Below are 15,679 nucleotides of genomic sequence, written 5' to 3' on the forward strand. Positions count from 1 at the left end.
CCCACTCTCCTCCTCCTCCCACTCCCACTCCCACTCCTCCCCCTCTCCACAAATCCCATTCCCTTGTGACACTGATGATGCTCCCTAGTTGGGTCATTGAAACATCTGCAAGAAATCAACCAAGCTCAGAGAGCTCCCTAAAGATCCCACAATCCTCCTCCTCCTCTTCCTTTTCCTCCTCCTCCTCCTCCTCCTCCTCCTCCCACTCCCACTCCCACTCCTCCCCCCCTCCACAAATCCCATTCCCTTGTGACACTGATGATGTTCCCTAGTTGGGTCATTGAAACATCTGCAAGAAATCAACCAAGCTCAGAGAGCTCCCTAAAGATTCCCACAATCCTCCTCCAGAGCAAATCGCTCCATTCCCAAGCATCCCATAGGCGTACCAAACACTTTTCACCCAGACGGAGAAATGACGGACGCTCAAAACTTTGCGTGCTTGGAAAAAGGACGGGTTTGAAACGGAGAGCACACGTAGCTTCGTCTCCTTTTGGGCGAAAAGTGCGCAGCCGAGCCAGGCGGAGGCAGAGGTGACCCCAATGCACCGCCCACTCCGTCCCACCATCAAACAACCACCCACACAGGGCATCAGGATTGCCTGCCTCTCCCATCCCCCATCCTTCTGCCTCCGCCTGCTGCCGCTGCCGCCGTGCAAGCCCCCTGTGAGCCTCCCATGAGACAGGCAGCTGCTCAGCATGTCCAGATCACCTGCCTTCTCCCCCTGGCCTCTGCCACCATGTGTTGTGGCATGTCGGCTGCCGGCCCCTCCAGCAGCTGAATCAGAGGAGGAGGAGGAGGCGTGGGAGTCAGGATCAGCATCAAGGCAACCTGATAGCTCAGAGGCAGAAGAAGGAATGGAGCTGTGTGTGTGTGTGAGAGAGAGAGAGGCGGAGCCTGGGCCGTCCGTCAGCCCTCAGATGGAGAGTCAACAGCCCCCAGGTCTGGAGGTGGCTCATGGGGAAGAGGAGGAACGGCTGGGTCCAGTGCCTGACGCGTGGATGCACAGAAGGCAGAGGAGAGGAGAGCAGTGGAAATCTATGGGCCGGTCCTTGGGACGGAAGAGCCACCGCTGCTAGCGAAGCCCCACCCTAGCTCTGGGGATAAAAGGCAGAGGGCGGAGTGTCAGGTTTCGCTGTCGTCTCAAATAAAATAAATTGCATTTCCAAACAAATAGTCTTTGATGAAATCTTTCATTTATTTAGCACGACAATCTGTCCCCAATTATGGCCTAGCCAACATTTAATTTGGATTTATATGCCGCCCTTCTCCGGAGACTCAGGGCGGCTTACAATGTGTTAAGCAATAGCCTTCATCCTTTTGTATATTTATACAAAGTCAGCTTATTCCCCCCACAATCCGGGTCCTCATTTCACCTACCTTAGAAAGGATGGAAGGCTGAGTCAACCTTGAGCCTGGCGAGATTCGAACTTACAGTAATTGCAGACAGCTGGTGTTAATTACAATGCTATCAGTCTGCTGAGCCGCCAGGCTCAACTCCCCGTAGGCCAACCATGAATAAATCCAAGGAAAAAAAAGTTTCAGAAGAAAACAGAACGTTTAATTCAACTACATATGCTAGTTTTGTGGCTGCTCAAGAAATAGTCAGGCACGGGAAGGGTTTTGTGGCTCCCGGTGTTTTCTTTTCTGTGGGAAACGGGTCCAAATGGCTCTTTGAGTGTTTAAGGTTGCAGACCTCTGTGCTGGCTGATCCATGATCATTTGGTATGCTTTTTTTCTGATCTTGATTTAGAAGTGGCTTCTTGTCCACAATATATGCACTAAGTTGTTCGATGTTATAGTTCTTTTCTCGTATGTAATCTGCGTGAAGTACATCGTGTTGGTCTCGTAGTGGTGTAGGCAGGCTGAGTTGCAGTAATGTTTTATTGATCATGGCCATACATTTGCCCTCAAGAATAATCAAAGCCTTTGTTGAAAATGTCCGGACCAAATGTAATTTCTAATCTTGGATTTTCCCCCTTACCAGAGGGAGCTCCCTTGTGGAGTACTGTGAAACCATTACCATGGCAACTCCACTGTGCTGTACAGTAGAAGCCATTTTAAGGCAGTACGGTAGAAGCCATTTTAAGGCACAACAGGCTGTATTTTAACAGAACACACACCCTGAGGTGTGTTAGGGGTGTCTTACCCCCACAGTATTTGTTTCCAGGGAGTAAGTCATCTGTGTACCAAGTTTGGTTGAAATTACTCAAGGCGTTCCAGAGTTATGCTGGAACATACACACACACAGCCATTTTTATAGAGAGAGATAATGTGATGGGGTTGCAAGGATGAAGCATTATACAAAGCATTTTAGCAACGATATGGTTGATTCCCTAAACAGATCCTTTCTCATCCTGAAAGTCTGTCAGGAATAGGAGCTCTTAACTTCACTTTCCAGACTGTCTCGCTTCCTGGGATAATCTGAAGTCATTTCTTGCACAATTGCATTTGCACACTTTAATTAGGAAGAGGAAGGAGACAAGAAGAAGGACGGCTGCTTTGTTCAGAAAAAGGGCAATCCAGAGATTGATGGGAGTATTCTGTGTTGAGTCTGTGGAGAAAAAACAGTGGATGATTTTGATTTAATCCTAATAAAGTCTGCTCCAGGGATGGGAGAGGTCTTGGGGGGGAGGGGCAGGGGGCAGATGGGTAGGTGCCTGTGCTGGGTCATCCAGGATCTCCCCCACTCTAAGGCACCCCAACTGAGATGATTAAGAGAGAGAAAGAGAGAGAGAGAGAGAGAGAGAGAGAGAAAGAAAGAAAGAAAGAAAGAAAGAAAGAAAGAAAGAAAGAAAGAAAGAAAGAAAGAAAGAAAGAAAGAAAAGAGAGGGAGGGAGGGAGAGAGGGAAGGAAGTTGAGAGGTTGAGGAGAGAAGAAGGAAAGAAGGAAGGGAGGAGAGAAAGTGAGGAGGGAAGGTGGAGAGGGAGGGAGGAAGGGAGAGAGGGAGGAAGGAAGGGAGGGAGGGAGGATGATAGATAAATAGATGATAGAAGAAAGAACGAAAGAACGAAAGAAAGAAAGAAAGAAAGAAAAGAGGGAGGGAGGAAGGAGGGAAGGAAGTTGAGAGGTTGAGGAGAGAAGAAGGAAAGAAGGAAGGGAGAAGGATAGATAGAAAGATAGATGATAAAAAAAAGAAAGAGAGAGAGAAGAAGGAAAAGAAGGAAGGGAGAAGAGAAAGTGAGGACGGAAGGTGGAGAGGGAGGGAGGAAGGGAGAGAGGGAGGAAGGAAGGGAGGGAGGGAGGATGATAGATAAATAGATGATAGAAGAAAGAAAGAAAGAAAGAAAAGAGAGAGAGGGAGGGAGGAAGGAGGGAAGGAAGTTGAGAGGTTGAGGAGAAGAAGGAAACAAGGAAGGGTGAAGGATAGATAGAAAGATAGATAGTTGATAGAAAAGAGAGAGAGAAGGAAAAGAAGGGAGGGAAGAAAGAAAGTGAGGAGAGAAGGTGGAGAGAGGGAGGAAGGGAGAGAGGAGGAAGGAAGGGAGGGAGGGAGGATGATAGACAGATAAATAGATGATAGAAGAAAGAAAGAAAGAAAGAAAGAAAGTAAGAAAGAAAGAAAGAAAAAAGAAAAAAGAAAGAAAGAAAGAAAAAGAGAAAGAAAGAAAGACAAAGAGAGGAAGGAAGCAGGGGTGGGTTCTAAAATTTTTTACTACTGGTTCTGTGGGTACAGCTTATTTTGTGGGCGTGGTTTGGTGGGGGGAGTAATGTGACTGGGCGTGGCCAACTTTTTTTTTTTTTAACTTTTAAAAGCATTTTTTTCTACAACCTTAAGAGGTTGCAGGAAAAAATGCTCTTAAAAGCCTCTGATGATCAGGCAACTCAGCTGGGATCGCCAGAGGCTTTTAAAGGCATTTTTTTTCCTACAACCTCTTTGGCTGAAAAGGTTGTAGAAAAAATGCTTTTAATAGTAAAAAAAAAAAAGCCTCTGATGAGGTGGGCGGGGTAAGCAACCAGCAACTGGGCTGGGGACGGGTTCTGGGGCGTGGCCAGCCAATGTTATTACCGGTTCTCCGAACTACTACAAATTTTTACTACCGGTTCTTGTGAACCGGTGCGAACCGGGAGCAACCCACCATTGGAAAGAAGGAAGGAAGGAAGGGAGGGAGGGAGGGAGGGAGGGAGGGAGGAAGGAAGGAAGGAAGGAAGGAAGGAAGGAAGAAAGAAAGAAAGAAAGAAAGAAAGAAAGAAAGAAAGAAAGAAGAAAGAAAGAAAGAAAGAAAGAAAGAAAGAAAGAGAAAGAAAGAAAGAAAGAAAGAAAGAAAGAAAGAAAGAAAGAAAGAAAGAAAGAAAGAAAGAAAGAAAGAAAGGCAAAGGTAATACCAATAGTCATAGGTGCCTTAGGTGCAATCCCAAAACATCTGGACCACAACTTGAACACCATCATCGGCATTGACAAATTCACCTTCGGTCAACTGCAAAAGGCAGCTTCACTCAGAAGAGCTTATATCCAGTGACAATATCTGTGAACACCTCCTCTGCCTATCCTGGCTCTTTCAGGAGGACAAATCATGCCAAATCTACTCTGAACATCTGGCTGGGCAGTACAACAGACCATCATAATACACACCACTACAGCAAACTGAAACAACTCTGGGATAATCAGGATTAAATTATATCTCACCAACTGGGAACTCTACTCATCTTGACCCACGTCCCTAGGGAAACAGCCAGAGGTCTTTTGGAAGACCTACTCCTCAAAACCACAGCCCTGTGAGGTAGCATGGGTTGAGAAAGTGTGGTTGGTCTCAGTGGGCTTCCGTGGGATGAGAACCTGGATCTGCCTGGTACCTTAACTCTGCCATGGAGGGTGTTGTGGCTCTGTTACCTGAGCCTGTGTCATCGGCAGGAGAGGACTCCAAGAGTGAAGAAGAGGAGTTGGCAAGGCCTCCCTCTCCAGGACCCTCCTCTCTGGCAATGCCTTCGGTGCCCGCCGAAGGGCAAGAGATAGGGCCGGGGCCAAGCATGTCCACGCAGCCACAGGTGGACAGTGATGAGGGTAATGAGTCTTGTCTGGATCCACGCCAGCGTCGCAGAGATAAGCGCGCACAACAGAAGAAAAGGTGTGCCCGAGATTAGGCTGAGTCACTGGACCACACCCCACAGGTTATAAAAGGGAGCGTGGTGGCCAGTCAAACCTTGTGACGAACAAAGCTGAAAGCTTCCACGCCATTCTGCATTGCCGGACTTTTTGCTATAGACTTTGCTGGATTATTTCTGGACTTGATTAACTCCGTAATTATTGAGCTGTTTCTTTTGATGTATCAGAAGTGGGGAGAAGTTATCTCTCCTCTTCGTAAATAATAAACTCTTGGCAGGCAGCCACTAGGTTGTTGCCCAGTTCCGTTATCTTAAGGAAAAGGATTTTGCCAGCTGGTTTGGTCTTTAACTCTTGAACGTCTGTTGGTGTGTGTGCGTGTGGTTGGGGACAGAACAGAGGGCCCCTCTTATACCAGGCCCAAACTTCATGACCTCGTCCCTTCCTGCAACCCAGAGCTCACCTACCTCTTACGACTTCACCGAGTAGTAGAAAGTCCTGCTGTAAGGGATCCTCCAAGGAGCTGTGTTGAACCTGGCATGACAGCACTGACCCCATATCTTCTTGTCTGAGCAAAATGTCCACTGTGCTCTCCACGCCGTATAGGATGCCCTTCTCTGCAGTATAATTCAGGAAGTTGATCCTGGCAGGCTGTATTTCATTCCTATCCTTTAACCAGATGACTGTGATTTCTTGGGTGGGGAATTCTTTTGCAGAACAATTGAAAGAAACCTGGGACCCCACTGCGATGCTGTCTGAGGGGCCACGAAGCAAAGGTTGGGATGGATGGGCTGAGAAAGGAAGCATGAAGGCATCAGTTAATGTTCCCTCCTACCTCGTGTTGTGGTCCACCGGCAGCCTGCAGAGCTGGCAGCAGAGTCGGACAGTGAGGAGGCTGGGGAGGAACATGGGTCAGTCTTGGAGGCTGGGGAAGGCTCAGACGAGGGCTCTGCATCGGAGGCAGAGATGGGGCCAGGGCCATCTGGGAGTTAAGTGCTGACTCCAGAGCCTCCAGAGTCTGACGTCAGCGAGGCAGATGAACAGGGGTAACGTGTTCCCAGTGCGCGCGTGCGCAGAGCTGCCAGAAGGCAAGAACAATTAAGACAAAAGGGGCGACTCTGGACTAAGGCTTGGAGATGATTGACCCTTCCTATAAGACATAAAGGAGAAGAAAAGGCACAAGAGCTTTTGCAGGAAGCAGCTTTGTTTGTGCCGGTCGGTTTAAATTCTGAAGCTCCATTTTGACTAGAATAACAATATGAATTAGAATTAGAATTAGAATAGAACAGAACAGAACAGAAAATAATTAGAATCAGAATCAGAGTTAGAATTGGAATGGAATGGAATAGAGAACAGAACAGAATAGCAATTATAGAATAGGATAGGATAGGATAGGATAGGATAGGATAGGATAGGATAGGATAGGATAGGATAGGACAGGACAGGACAGGACAGGACAGGACAGGACAGGACAGGACAGGACAGGACAGGACAGGACAGAACAGAACAGAATAGAACAGAAACTTTATTGTCACTTTAAATGTACACTCACCAGCATACATTAAAACGAAATTTCATTGCATTCAGCTTTCAAAAGATAACCATTAGGCATATACTTACATATCCACACATATATACACTGCCATAATTTTAAACTGCTTTTAATAGGGTCACTGATTTTAATTTTATTTCATTGTGATTTGTATTGGAGTTTGTCATTTTGTAAGCCGCCTTGAGTCCCCAGGGAGAAAGGCGGCATATAAATCGCAATAATAAATAAATAAATAAATAAATAAATAAATAAATAAATAAATGACACAGAGAAACATCACAGTCTAGTTCGAATGTATACCTATACATGGCAGGGGAAAAAAAAAAAAAGAAACCTGTGAATTTACAAGACCGATGGCATAAGGAACAAAACTGCCTTTTGCCTCTTGTGACTGTGCAAGGACTCCAAGCTAGGTCCCTGCTTGACTCCTCCTTCCAGCCTGATGGGCAGTTTCCCATCAGATTCACTCCCAAATGTCTCAGAATTGACGAGAGTCGATCCCACCTGAATAGCACCTACCAATCACAGAGACCACCGATTTTGTCTTTATAAATTTTCTGCTTTGGGGACCTTCCTTGACTACTGAGCAACAGTAGGTCCCGCTATCTTCGGGGCCGATGTCGTTGAGTCTGACACTGAAGTCAATTGGCGATCCTTGCACGAGCCTCACCCCACGAGAAGATGTGTCATTTTCCCTCAAAATTATCTTCCGGTCATTGCCCAGGTCTTTGTACCATTCGGCGCTTCCTGGCAGATCCCTCTGACTCAGGATACAGGTGAGAATGAGGGTCTTGCCTGCTGTGATTGTCACAGCTTCGTGGCTCGGACTGGGGCGCCCACCAACTGAAAAGGAAAATGGCATCTGATTATTATTATTATTATTTTGTATTAGTTAATCTTTAGTGAGATTCACAGCCTTTGAGGCTGGTTAATAGCTCAGCAGCTCGAGTCCTAACCAAGGACCTAGGAACTGTTAAGGTATCGTCGGAGGATGTAAGCTGTTCCGAGTAAGGTGGTTTTTTGTAGTCAAAATTATTATTAATTATTTATTTATTATTATTATTATTATTATTATTATTATTATTATTATTATTACTATTATTATTTAATCTTTAGTGAGATTCACAGCCTTTGAGGCTGGTTAATAGCTCAGCAGCTCGAGTCCTAACCAAGGACCTAGGAACTGTTAAGGTATCGTCGGAGGATGTAAGCTGTTCCGAGTAAGGTGGTTTTTTGTAGACTTATTATTATTATTATTATTATTATTATTATTAAATCTTTGGTGAGATTCACAGCCTTTGAGGCTGGTTAATAGCTCAGCAGCTCGAGTCCTAACCACCTAGGAACTGTTAAGGTATCGTCGGAGGATGTAAGCTGTTCCGAGTAAGGTGGTTTTTTGTAGTCAAAATTATTATTAATTATTTATTTTTTATTATTATTATTATTATTATTATTATTATTATTATTATTACTATTATTATTTAATCTTTAGTGAGATTCACAGCCTTTGAGGCTGGTTAATAGCTCAGCAGCTCGAGTCCTAACCAAGGACCTAGGAACTGTTAAGGTATCGTCGGAGGATGTAAGCTGTTCCGAGTAAGGTGGTTTTTTGTAGACTTATTATTATTATTATTATTATTATTATTATTATTATTATTATTATTATTATTATTATTAAATCTTTGGTGAGATTCACAGCCTTTGAGGCTGGTTAATAGCTCAGCAGCTCGAGTCCTAACCAAGGACCTAGGAACTGTTAAGGTATCATCGGAGGATGTAAGCTGTTCCGAGTAAGGTGGTTTTTTGTAAAGTCAAAATGTTCAAGTCTGGCAAATTTAGAATTTCTAAATAGCGGGGTAGCCCTTTGGGTATTGCTCCAAAGGCTCCAATAATTATTATTTAATTATAATAATATTGTAATATTTATTATAATTATATAATATTTATATAATATTTATAATTTATATAATAATTATATTATTATTATTATTATTATTATTATTATTATTATTATTATTATTATTATTATTATTATTATTATTATTATTATATATGAATGGCCACAGTCTACGCCGCATTAAAAGAGGGATAGATCCAAGATCGCGTGAAGTGTTAATTCCACTTTATAAGGCCTTGGTAAGGCCACACTTGGAATCCTGCATCCAGTTTTGGTCGCCACTTTATAAAATAGATGTGGAGACTCTGGAAAGAGTGCAGAGAAGAGCAACAAAGAGGAATAGGGGACTGGAGGCTAAAACATACGAAGAACGGTTGCAGGAACTGGGTATGTCTAGTTTAATGAAAAGAAGGAGTAGGGGAGACATGATAGCAGTCTTCCAATATCTCAGGGGCTGCCCCAAAGAAGGGGGAGTCAAGCTATTCTCCAAAGCACCTGAAGGCAGGACGAGAAGCAACGGATGGAAACTAATCCAGGAGAGAAGCAACCTAGAACTAAGGAGAAATTTCCTGATAGTTAGAACAATTAACCAGTGGAACAACTTGCCTCCAGAAGCTGTGAATGCTCCAACACTGGAAGTTTTTAAGAAGAGGTTCGACAACCATGTGATGGCTAACCTTTTTGCCATTGCATGCCAAAAGCGGGGGGAGTGCGGGGGGTCATGCATGTGCGTGCCCGCACCCATAATTCAATGTGCTCCGCCTCCCCGTGCATGCATGCACAACCCACCCCCCCACGCTCCCCACGCTTTTGGCACGCAATGGCACAGTGGGCCAGGTAGGCCCGTTTTTTGTCCTCCCCAAGGTTCAGAGGCTTTCTTGGAGCCTTGGGGGGCGAAAACGGCCTTCCCCACACCCCCGGAGGCCCTCCAGAGGCCGGAAACAGCCCGTTTCCCGACTTCTGGTGGAACCGGAGTGTGGTGGGTTGCTCCTGGTTCGCACCGGTTCGCAAGAATCGGTAGTAAAAATTTGTAGTAGTTCAGAGAACTGGTAATAACATTGGCCACGCCCCAGAACCAGGTCCCCGGCCTGGTCACCGCTCGTTTACCCCGCCCACCTCATCCGAGGCTTTTTTTTTTTTTACTTTTAAAAGCTTTTTTTTTTTAACTTTTTTTTTAAATTTGATTTATATGCCGCCCTTCTCCGGAGACTCAGGGCGGCTTACAATGCGCTAAGCAATAGCCTTCATCCTTTTGTATATTTATACAAGTCAGCTTATTGCCCCCACAAACTGGGTCCTCATTTCACCTACCTTAGAAAGGATGGAAGGCTGAGTCAACCTTGGGCCTTGGAGAGATTCGAACCAGCAGTAATTGCAGGCAGCTGTGTTAATAACAGGGTGCACTAAACCACTGTACTATCAAGGCTCAGCCAAAGAGCTTGTAGGAAAAAAAAATGCCTTTAAAAGCCTCTCTGGCGATCCCAGCTGAGTTGCCTGATTGCCAGAGAGGCTTTTAAAAGCATTTTTTTCCTGCAACCTCTTAAGGTTGTAGAAAAAATGCTTTTAAAAGTTAAAAAAAAAAAAAAGTTGGCCACGCCCACCCAGTCACATTTACTCCCACCAAGCCACGCCTACAAAATAAGCCACGCCCACAGAACCGGTACTAAACAATGTTAGAACCCACCCCTGGACCGGAAGGCCTGAAAATCAGCTGGCCGGCGCGCGCATGTGCACTGGAGCTGAGCTAGGGCAATGCTCGTGTGCCCACAGATATGGCTCCGTGGTGCCACCTGTGGCACGCGCGCCATAGGTTCGCCATCATGGATATAGGGTCTCCTGGGGGTTGGACTAGAAGACCTCCAAGGTCCCTTCCAACTCTCGTTATTCTGTATCCTGTAGAAGTTGTGGGTGCTCTAACACTGGACTTTTTCAAAAAATAAATTGGACAGCCATTTCAGACAAATGGTATCAGGTTTTCTGCCTTGAGCAGGAAATTAGAATAGAATAGAATAACAGAGTTGGAAGGGACCTTGGAGGTCTTCTAGTCCAACCCCCTGCCCAGGCAGGAAACCCTACACCACTTCAGACAAATGGTTATCCTAATCTCTTCTTAAAAACTTCCAGTGTTGGAGCATTCACAACTTCTGGTGGCAAGCAGTTCCACTGATTAATTGTTCTCACTGTCAGGAAATTTTTCCTTAGTTCTAAGTTGCTTCTCTCCTTGATTCGTTTCCACCCATTGCTTCTTGTCCTGCCTTCAGGTGCTTTGGAGAATAGCTTGACTCCCTCTTCTTTGGGGCAGCCCCTGAGATATTGGAACACTGTTATCATGTCTCCCCTAATCCTTCTCTTCATTAAACTAGACATACCCAGTTCCTGCAACTGTTCTTCATGCGTTTTAGCCTCCAGTCCCCTAATCATCTTTGTTGCTCTTTGTACTAGAAGATTTCTGATGTCCCTTTCAGCAATATGTTCTATATTCTTCTAGAACTGCTCTGGGTCATTTGGCCTGTATATAAAAACAATTCCCTTAATTTAAGTGTTCGGCTTGTTTGTTTTTTAACTTTCTTTCTTGAAAACCGTGCAGAAGAGCACAGTCTCTTCACAGGCTTCCCAAGGACCCAGGGAGCGTTTGTGAGGTACTCAAGTCAGGTACTAATGCCACTCCATAAAGCCTTAGTAAGACCACACTTAGAGTCCTGCATCCAGTTTTGGTCACCACACTATAAATAAAGATGTTGAGACTCTAGAAAAAGTGCAGAAAAGAGCAACCAGGATGATGTGGGGACTGGAGGATGAAACATACGCAGAACGGTTGCAGGAACTGGGCCTGGCTAGTCTAGTGAAGAGAAGGACCAGGGGAGACAGGAGAGCATCTTCCAATATTTGAGATGCTGCCCCAGAGAGGAGGAAGGGGGTCAAGCTATTTTCCAAAGCACTCGAAGGCCAGACAAGGAATAACGGATGGAAACTGATCAAGGAGAAATTCAACCTGGAAATAAGGAGAAGTTTTCTGACAGTGAGAACCATCAACCCATGGAACAGAAGTTTCTTCAGAAGTTGTGGGAGCTTCATCCCTGGAGGCTTTCAAGAAAAGCTTGAATTGCCATCTGTCAGCAATGGTGTAGGGTCTCTGCTTGGGCAGGGGGTTGGACTAGATGACCTACAAGGTCCCTTCCAACTCTGTTAATCTGTTAAATCTGTTTTCAGGAACAGCTACCGAATTCTCCAAGCACCTTTGCAGAAGCTAAAAAGCCAGCAGCATCCCCTCCAGATAAGTACGCTTGTGTGTGTGTGTGTGTGTGTGTGTGTGTGTGTGTGTGTGTGTGTGTGTGGATCTTCCCTGTGTCGGCTGCCTTGTGGCTGTGTGTCTCAGGGTCCGTGTCTCAGTTTGAAATGGAAAATTAAAAAGGAAACAGGACAGATGTGTAGGAAACGATGGACGGCGTACAAATTCAGAACGGAGAGAGGTTGTTTTTATCTTCCACAAAAAAGTTGCGCAAGTTAAACCGCTCTGGTGATTTGTTACTTGTGGTACAATGTGGTATCAAGTGACAGCAAAACCGCCGGCTCTATTTCCAAGGCTGAAAGTTGTTTTGTTAGATCAAGGTAGATAATTCCGAACATGATCAAGATCACGTAGGGAGAAAAGTGGGGCGGGGTGGGGAGGAATAGACCATAGAATGATAGGCCTGGAAGGGATTTTGAAGGTCTTCTAAGTTCCAACCCAGGACTCTTCAATATACATTTAATAAAGAATTACAATACTTAATTGTGAACATTTTAACAGCGGCTAGAATTGTATTTGCCAAAAACTGGAAAGGAGAGAAGATAATTACCGATGAAGAAATTATTGTGAAAATGTTGGACTGTGCTGAAATGAGTAGATTGACATTTGAAATAAGAGAACAGGAAGATAAACAATACTATTTGATATGGGAGATATTTTATCGATGGTTTGATAAAAAAGTATGGAGATGAGATAGCGTATATGAAATGTTTAAATATGTATTTTTAGTTTAAGTAAAGAATAATTGTTATATGAGGAGATTTGGAGAATTGTAAGCACGAAATGATTTTAATCGATTGAGATGCTGTCTATGATCGTTTGTAAGGATGATATTTTTATGCTATTGTTGTTGGGTTGTTTTTTTTTTTAATCTAAAATAAAACTTTTTTTCAAAAAAAAAAAGAAAAAAAAGAAATGACTTAGATGAGGGAATAGAAGAGGAACGAATTTTCAGATGAGACTAAGCTGGTCGGAATAGCCAACACCCAAGATGGTAGAGATTCTCAGTCATCTAGATCATGGTTATTCCCAAGGTGCTTTTTTTTCAAGAGGCAAAATGGACTTTCTGGTTTTTCCTTTGAAGGCGTTTCGCTTCTCATTCAAGAAGCTTCTTCAGCTCTGATTGGAAGGTGGGGAATGGAAGGATTTATATTCCTTGCAGACAGCTGGTCATTTGCATCCTTTTAGAGAGACATTGAGGCCACTTGGAGGTTTGTCTGTGTCCTCAGGGTCACCTGAGTGGTGCAAATAGGTATGGAGCCTTCTTGGAACTGCTGAAAGGATTGTGTTGTAGACTGGAGATAGATGATGTTGCATCCCTCTCCCTCTGTTGAGAGAGGACTGTTCAATTTCGGCATAGATGGCCTCTTTGACCCCTCTTTCAAACCAGCAATCCTCTCTGTCCAAAATGTAGACTTTGCTGTCTTCAAAAGAGCGGCCTTTGTCTTTTAAATGCAGATGGACGGGCTGAATCTAGGCCCGATGAGAAACAAAACATCTTCAAAGAAAAACCAGAAAGTCCAGTTGCCTCTTGAAGAAAAGCACCTTTGGGTTGAGTTCCAGAGTTTTGGTGTTAATCATTGCCCAATCTAGCTGACCTCAAATTGTGATGGAGGTGGTGTGAAGCAACAGAGTTAACCCCCTCCCTGCCCACATATTTGCAGCAAAGACGGCTTGTCCATGAGTGGGAAGCATCTAGCCGGGAAGAAGGACCTCAAAATGAGGATTGAGTCCTGCTGAGGACTTTCCCCACAATTTATCCGAAGCACGTCCCATTCCTTCAGAGCTGGCAGAAAAACTGGGCGTAAAATTGGTTATCTACATGTCCAGCCTCTACCCTACCTCATTTATCTCTGTTCCCTGTCCTGGAATCCCATCACTTCACCACACCTTGGAGGTCTTCCAGTCCAACCCCCTACTCAACCAGGAGACCTTATGCCGTTTCAGACAAATGGTTGTCCAATCTAATAATAATAATAATAATAATAATAATAATAATAATAATAATAATAATAATAATAATAATAATTTTATTTCTATACCGCCCTTCTCCCGAAGGACTCAGGGCGGTGTACAGCCAATTTAAAAACACAGGACACAACAATAATTAAAAATTAAAATAATTAAATAAATTTGGCCGATTTAAAACCCCAAAAATTTTAAATACCCCAATTTAAAATTATTATGTTGATAGCCCTGCCTGGCGGAACAACAGGGTCTTCAGTGCGCAGCGAAACACCCGGAGGTCGGAGATCTTACGTATTTCTGGGGGCAGTTCATTCCACAGGGCTGGGGCTCCCACAGAGAAGGCCCTCCCCCTGGGTGTCGCCAGCCGACATAATTTGGCTGATGGCACCCTGAGGAGACCCTCTCTGTGGGAACGGACTGGTCGGTGGGAGGCTATTGGTGGCAGAAGACGGTCTCGAAGGTACCCGGGTCCTATGCCAAAACTTCCAGTGTTGGACAGTGGTGAAATCCAATTTTTTTTACAATCAGTTCTGTGGGCGTGGCTTGGTGGGCGTGGCAGGGGAAGGATACTGCCAAATCTCCATTCCCACCCCACTCTGGGGCCAGCCAGAGGTCGTATTTGCCGGTTCTCCGAACTATTCAAAATTTCTGCTACCGGTTCTCCAGAACCTGCTGGATTTCACCCCTGGTGTTGGAGCATTCATAACTTCTGGAGGCAAGTTGTTCCACTGATTAATCATTCTAACTGTCAGGAAATTTCTCCTTAGTTCTAGGTTGCTTCTCTCCTTCGTTAGTTTCCATCCTTTGCTTCTTTTCCTGCCTTCAGCTGCTTTGGAGAATAGATTGACTCCCCCTTCTTTGGGGCAGCCCCTGAGATATTGGAACACTGCCATCATATCTCCCCTAGTCCTTCTTTTCATTAGACTGGACATACCCAGTTCCTGCAACCATTCTTCATATGTTTTATTCTCCAGACCCTTTAATCATCTTATCTGCTCTTCTCTGCACTCTTTCTAGAGTCTCCGCATCTCTTTTACGTTGTGGCATCCAAAACTAGTTGCAATATTCCAAATATTTACCAAGGCATTATAAAGCGGTACTAACACTTTACATGATCTTTTTTTTTTAAATTTGATTTTATATGCCGCCCTTCTCCGGAGACTCAGGGCGGCTTACAATGTGCTCAGCAATAGCCTTCATCCTTTTATATATTTTATACAAAGTCAGCTTATTGCCCCCACAAACTGGGTCCTCATTTTACCCACCTTAGAAAGGATGGAAGGCTGAGTCGACCTTGAGCCTGGCGAGATTCGAACCTGCAGTAATTGCAGGCAGCTGGTCTTAATAACAGGGTGCTTTAGACCACTGTACTACCAAGGCTCCTAGGATGATAAGACAGTGTTTCTTTGCATTGAGATGAAATTTAATACAACGAATAAACAAACGAATAAACAAACCATCATCAGAAGCATTGAAGCTGCTGCCCAAAATGCAAGAGTGTCCACATGTTCTTTTCCTCAAAGCTTCCTAAGACCCCCCCCCTCCCCCACTAAACCAGAGACCATTCTTGACCGCCGGCCACAAATCTCAGCCCTCTTCCTGGCCATTCCTACTTGGTCACTTGGCCCATGGAAGAAACTTTCGCCTCAAAGGATCCAGCATCTGGAACCTGCTGAGGAGTCTACTAATCTCCATGTCTTCCAGCTAGAAATCAGAGCAAAAATACTCACCTATTCTCTCAAACGAACACTCCGTCAGGTGTCGCAGAAGCAGGGGGAACCACAGTTGAAGTGAACTCAGGATTGTGAAGGAGGACCTCAAGGCAGCCATGCCAGCGACAGCGGCAGGAGAAACATCTGGGGCTACTCCTCACCCCTTCCAAAAATGCTTCCTTTTAAAGACAGAGCAAAAGAGGAACTGGCGTTTCCTGTTTCT

General features: G+C 44.6%; 1 protein-coding gene across 1 annotated transcript; it reads right to left on the reverse strand.

Moving 5' to 3' along the window:
- Positions 1-1,536: 1,536 nt before the first annotated feature.
- Positions 1,537-15,679, reverse strand: LOC117659383 (signal-regulatory protein beta-1-like). Its single transcript, XM_087888988.1, has 4 exons — positions 15,475-15,679; positions 7,110-7,433; positions 5,506-5,829; positions 1,537-2,551 (listed from the first exon to the last, which is right to left on the reverse strand). The coding sequence occupies exons 1-4, from the start codon at positions 15,572-15,574 to the stop codon at positions 2,388-2,390; spliced, it is 912 nt and encodes a 303-aa protein (XP_087745114.1). The 5' UTR covers positions 15,575-15,679; the 3' UTR covers positions 1,537-2,387.

This window comes from Pantherophis guttatus, chromosome 3 (assembly GCF_059756535.1).
Source record: "Pantherophis guttatus breed Tessera chromosome 3, ASM5975653v1, whole genome shotgun sequence".
Classification (NCBI taxonomy): domain Eukaryota; kingdom Metazoa; phylum Chordata; class Lepidosauria; order Squamata; family Colubridae; genus Pantherophis; species Pantherophis guttatus.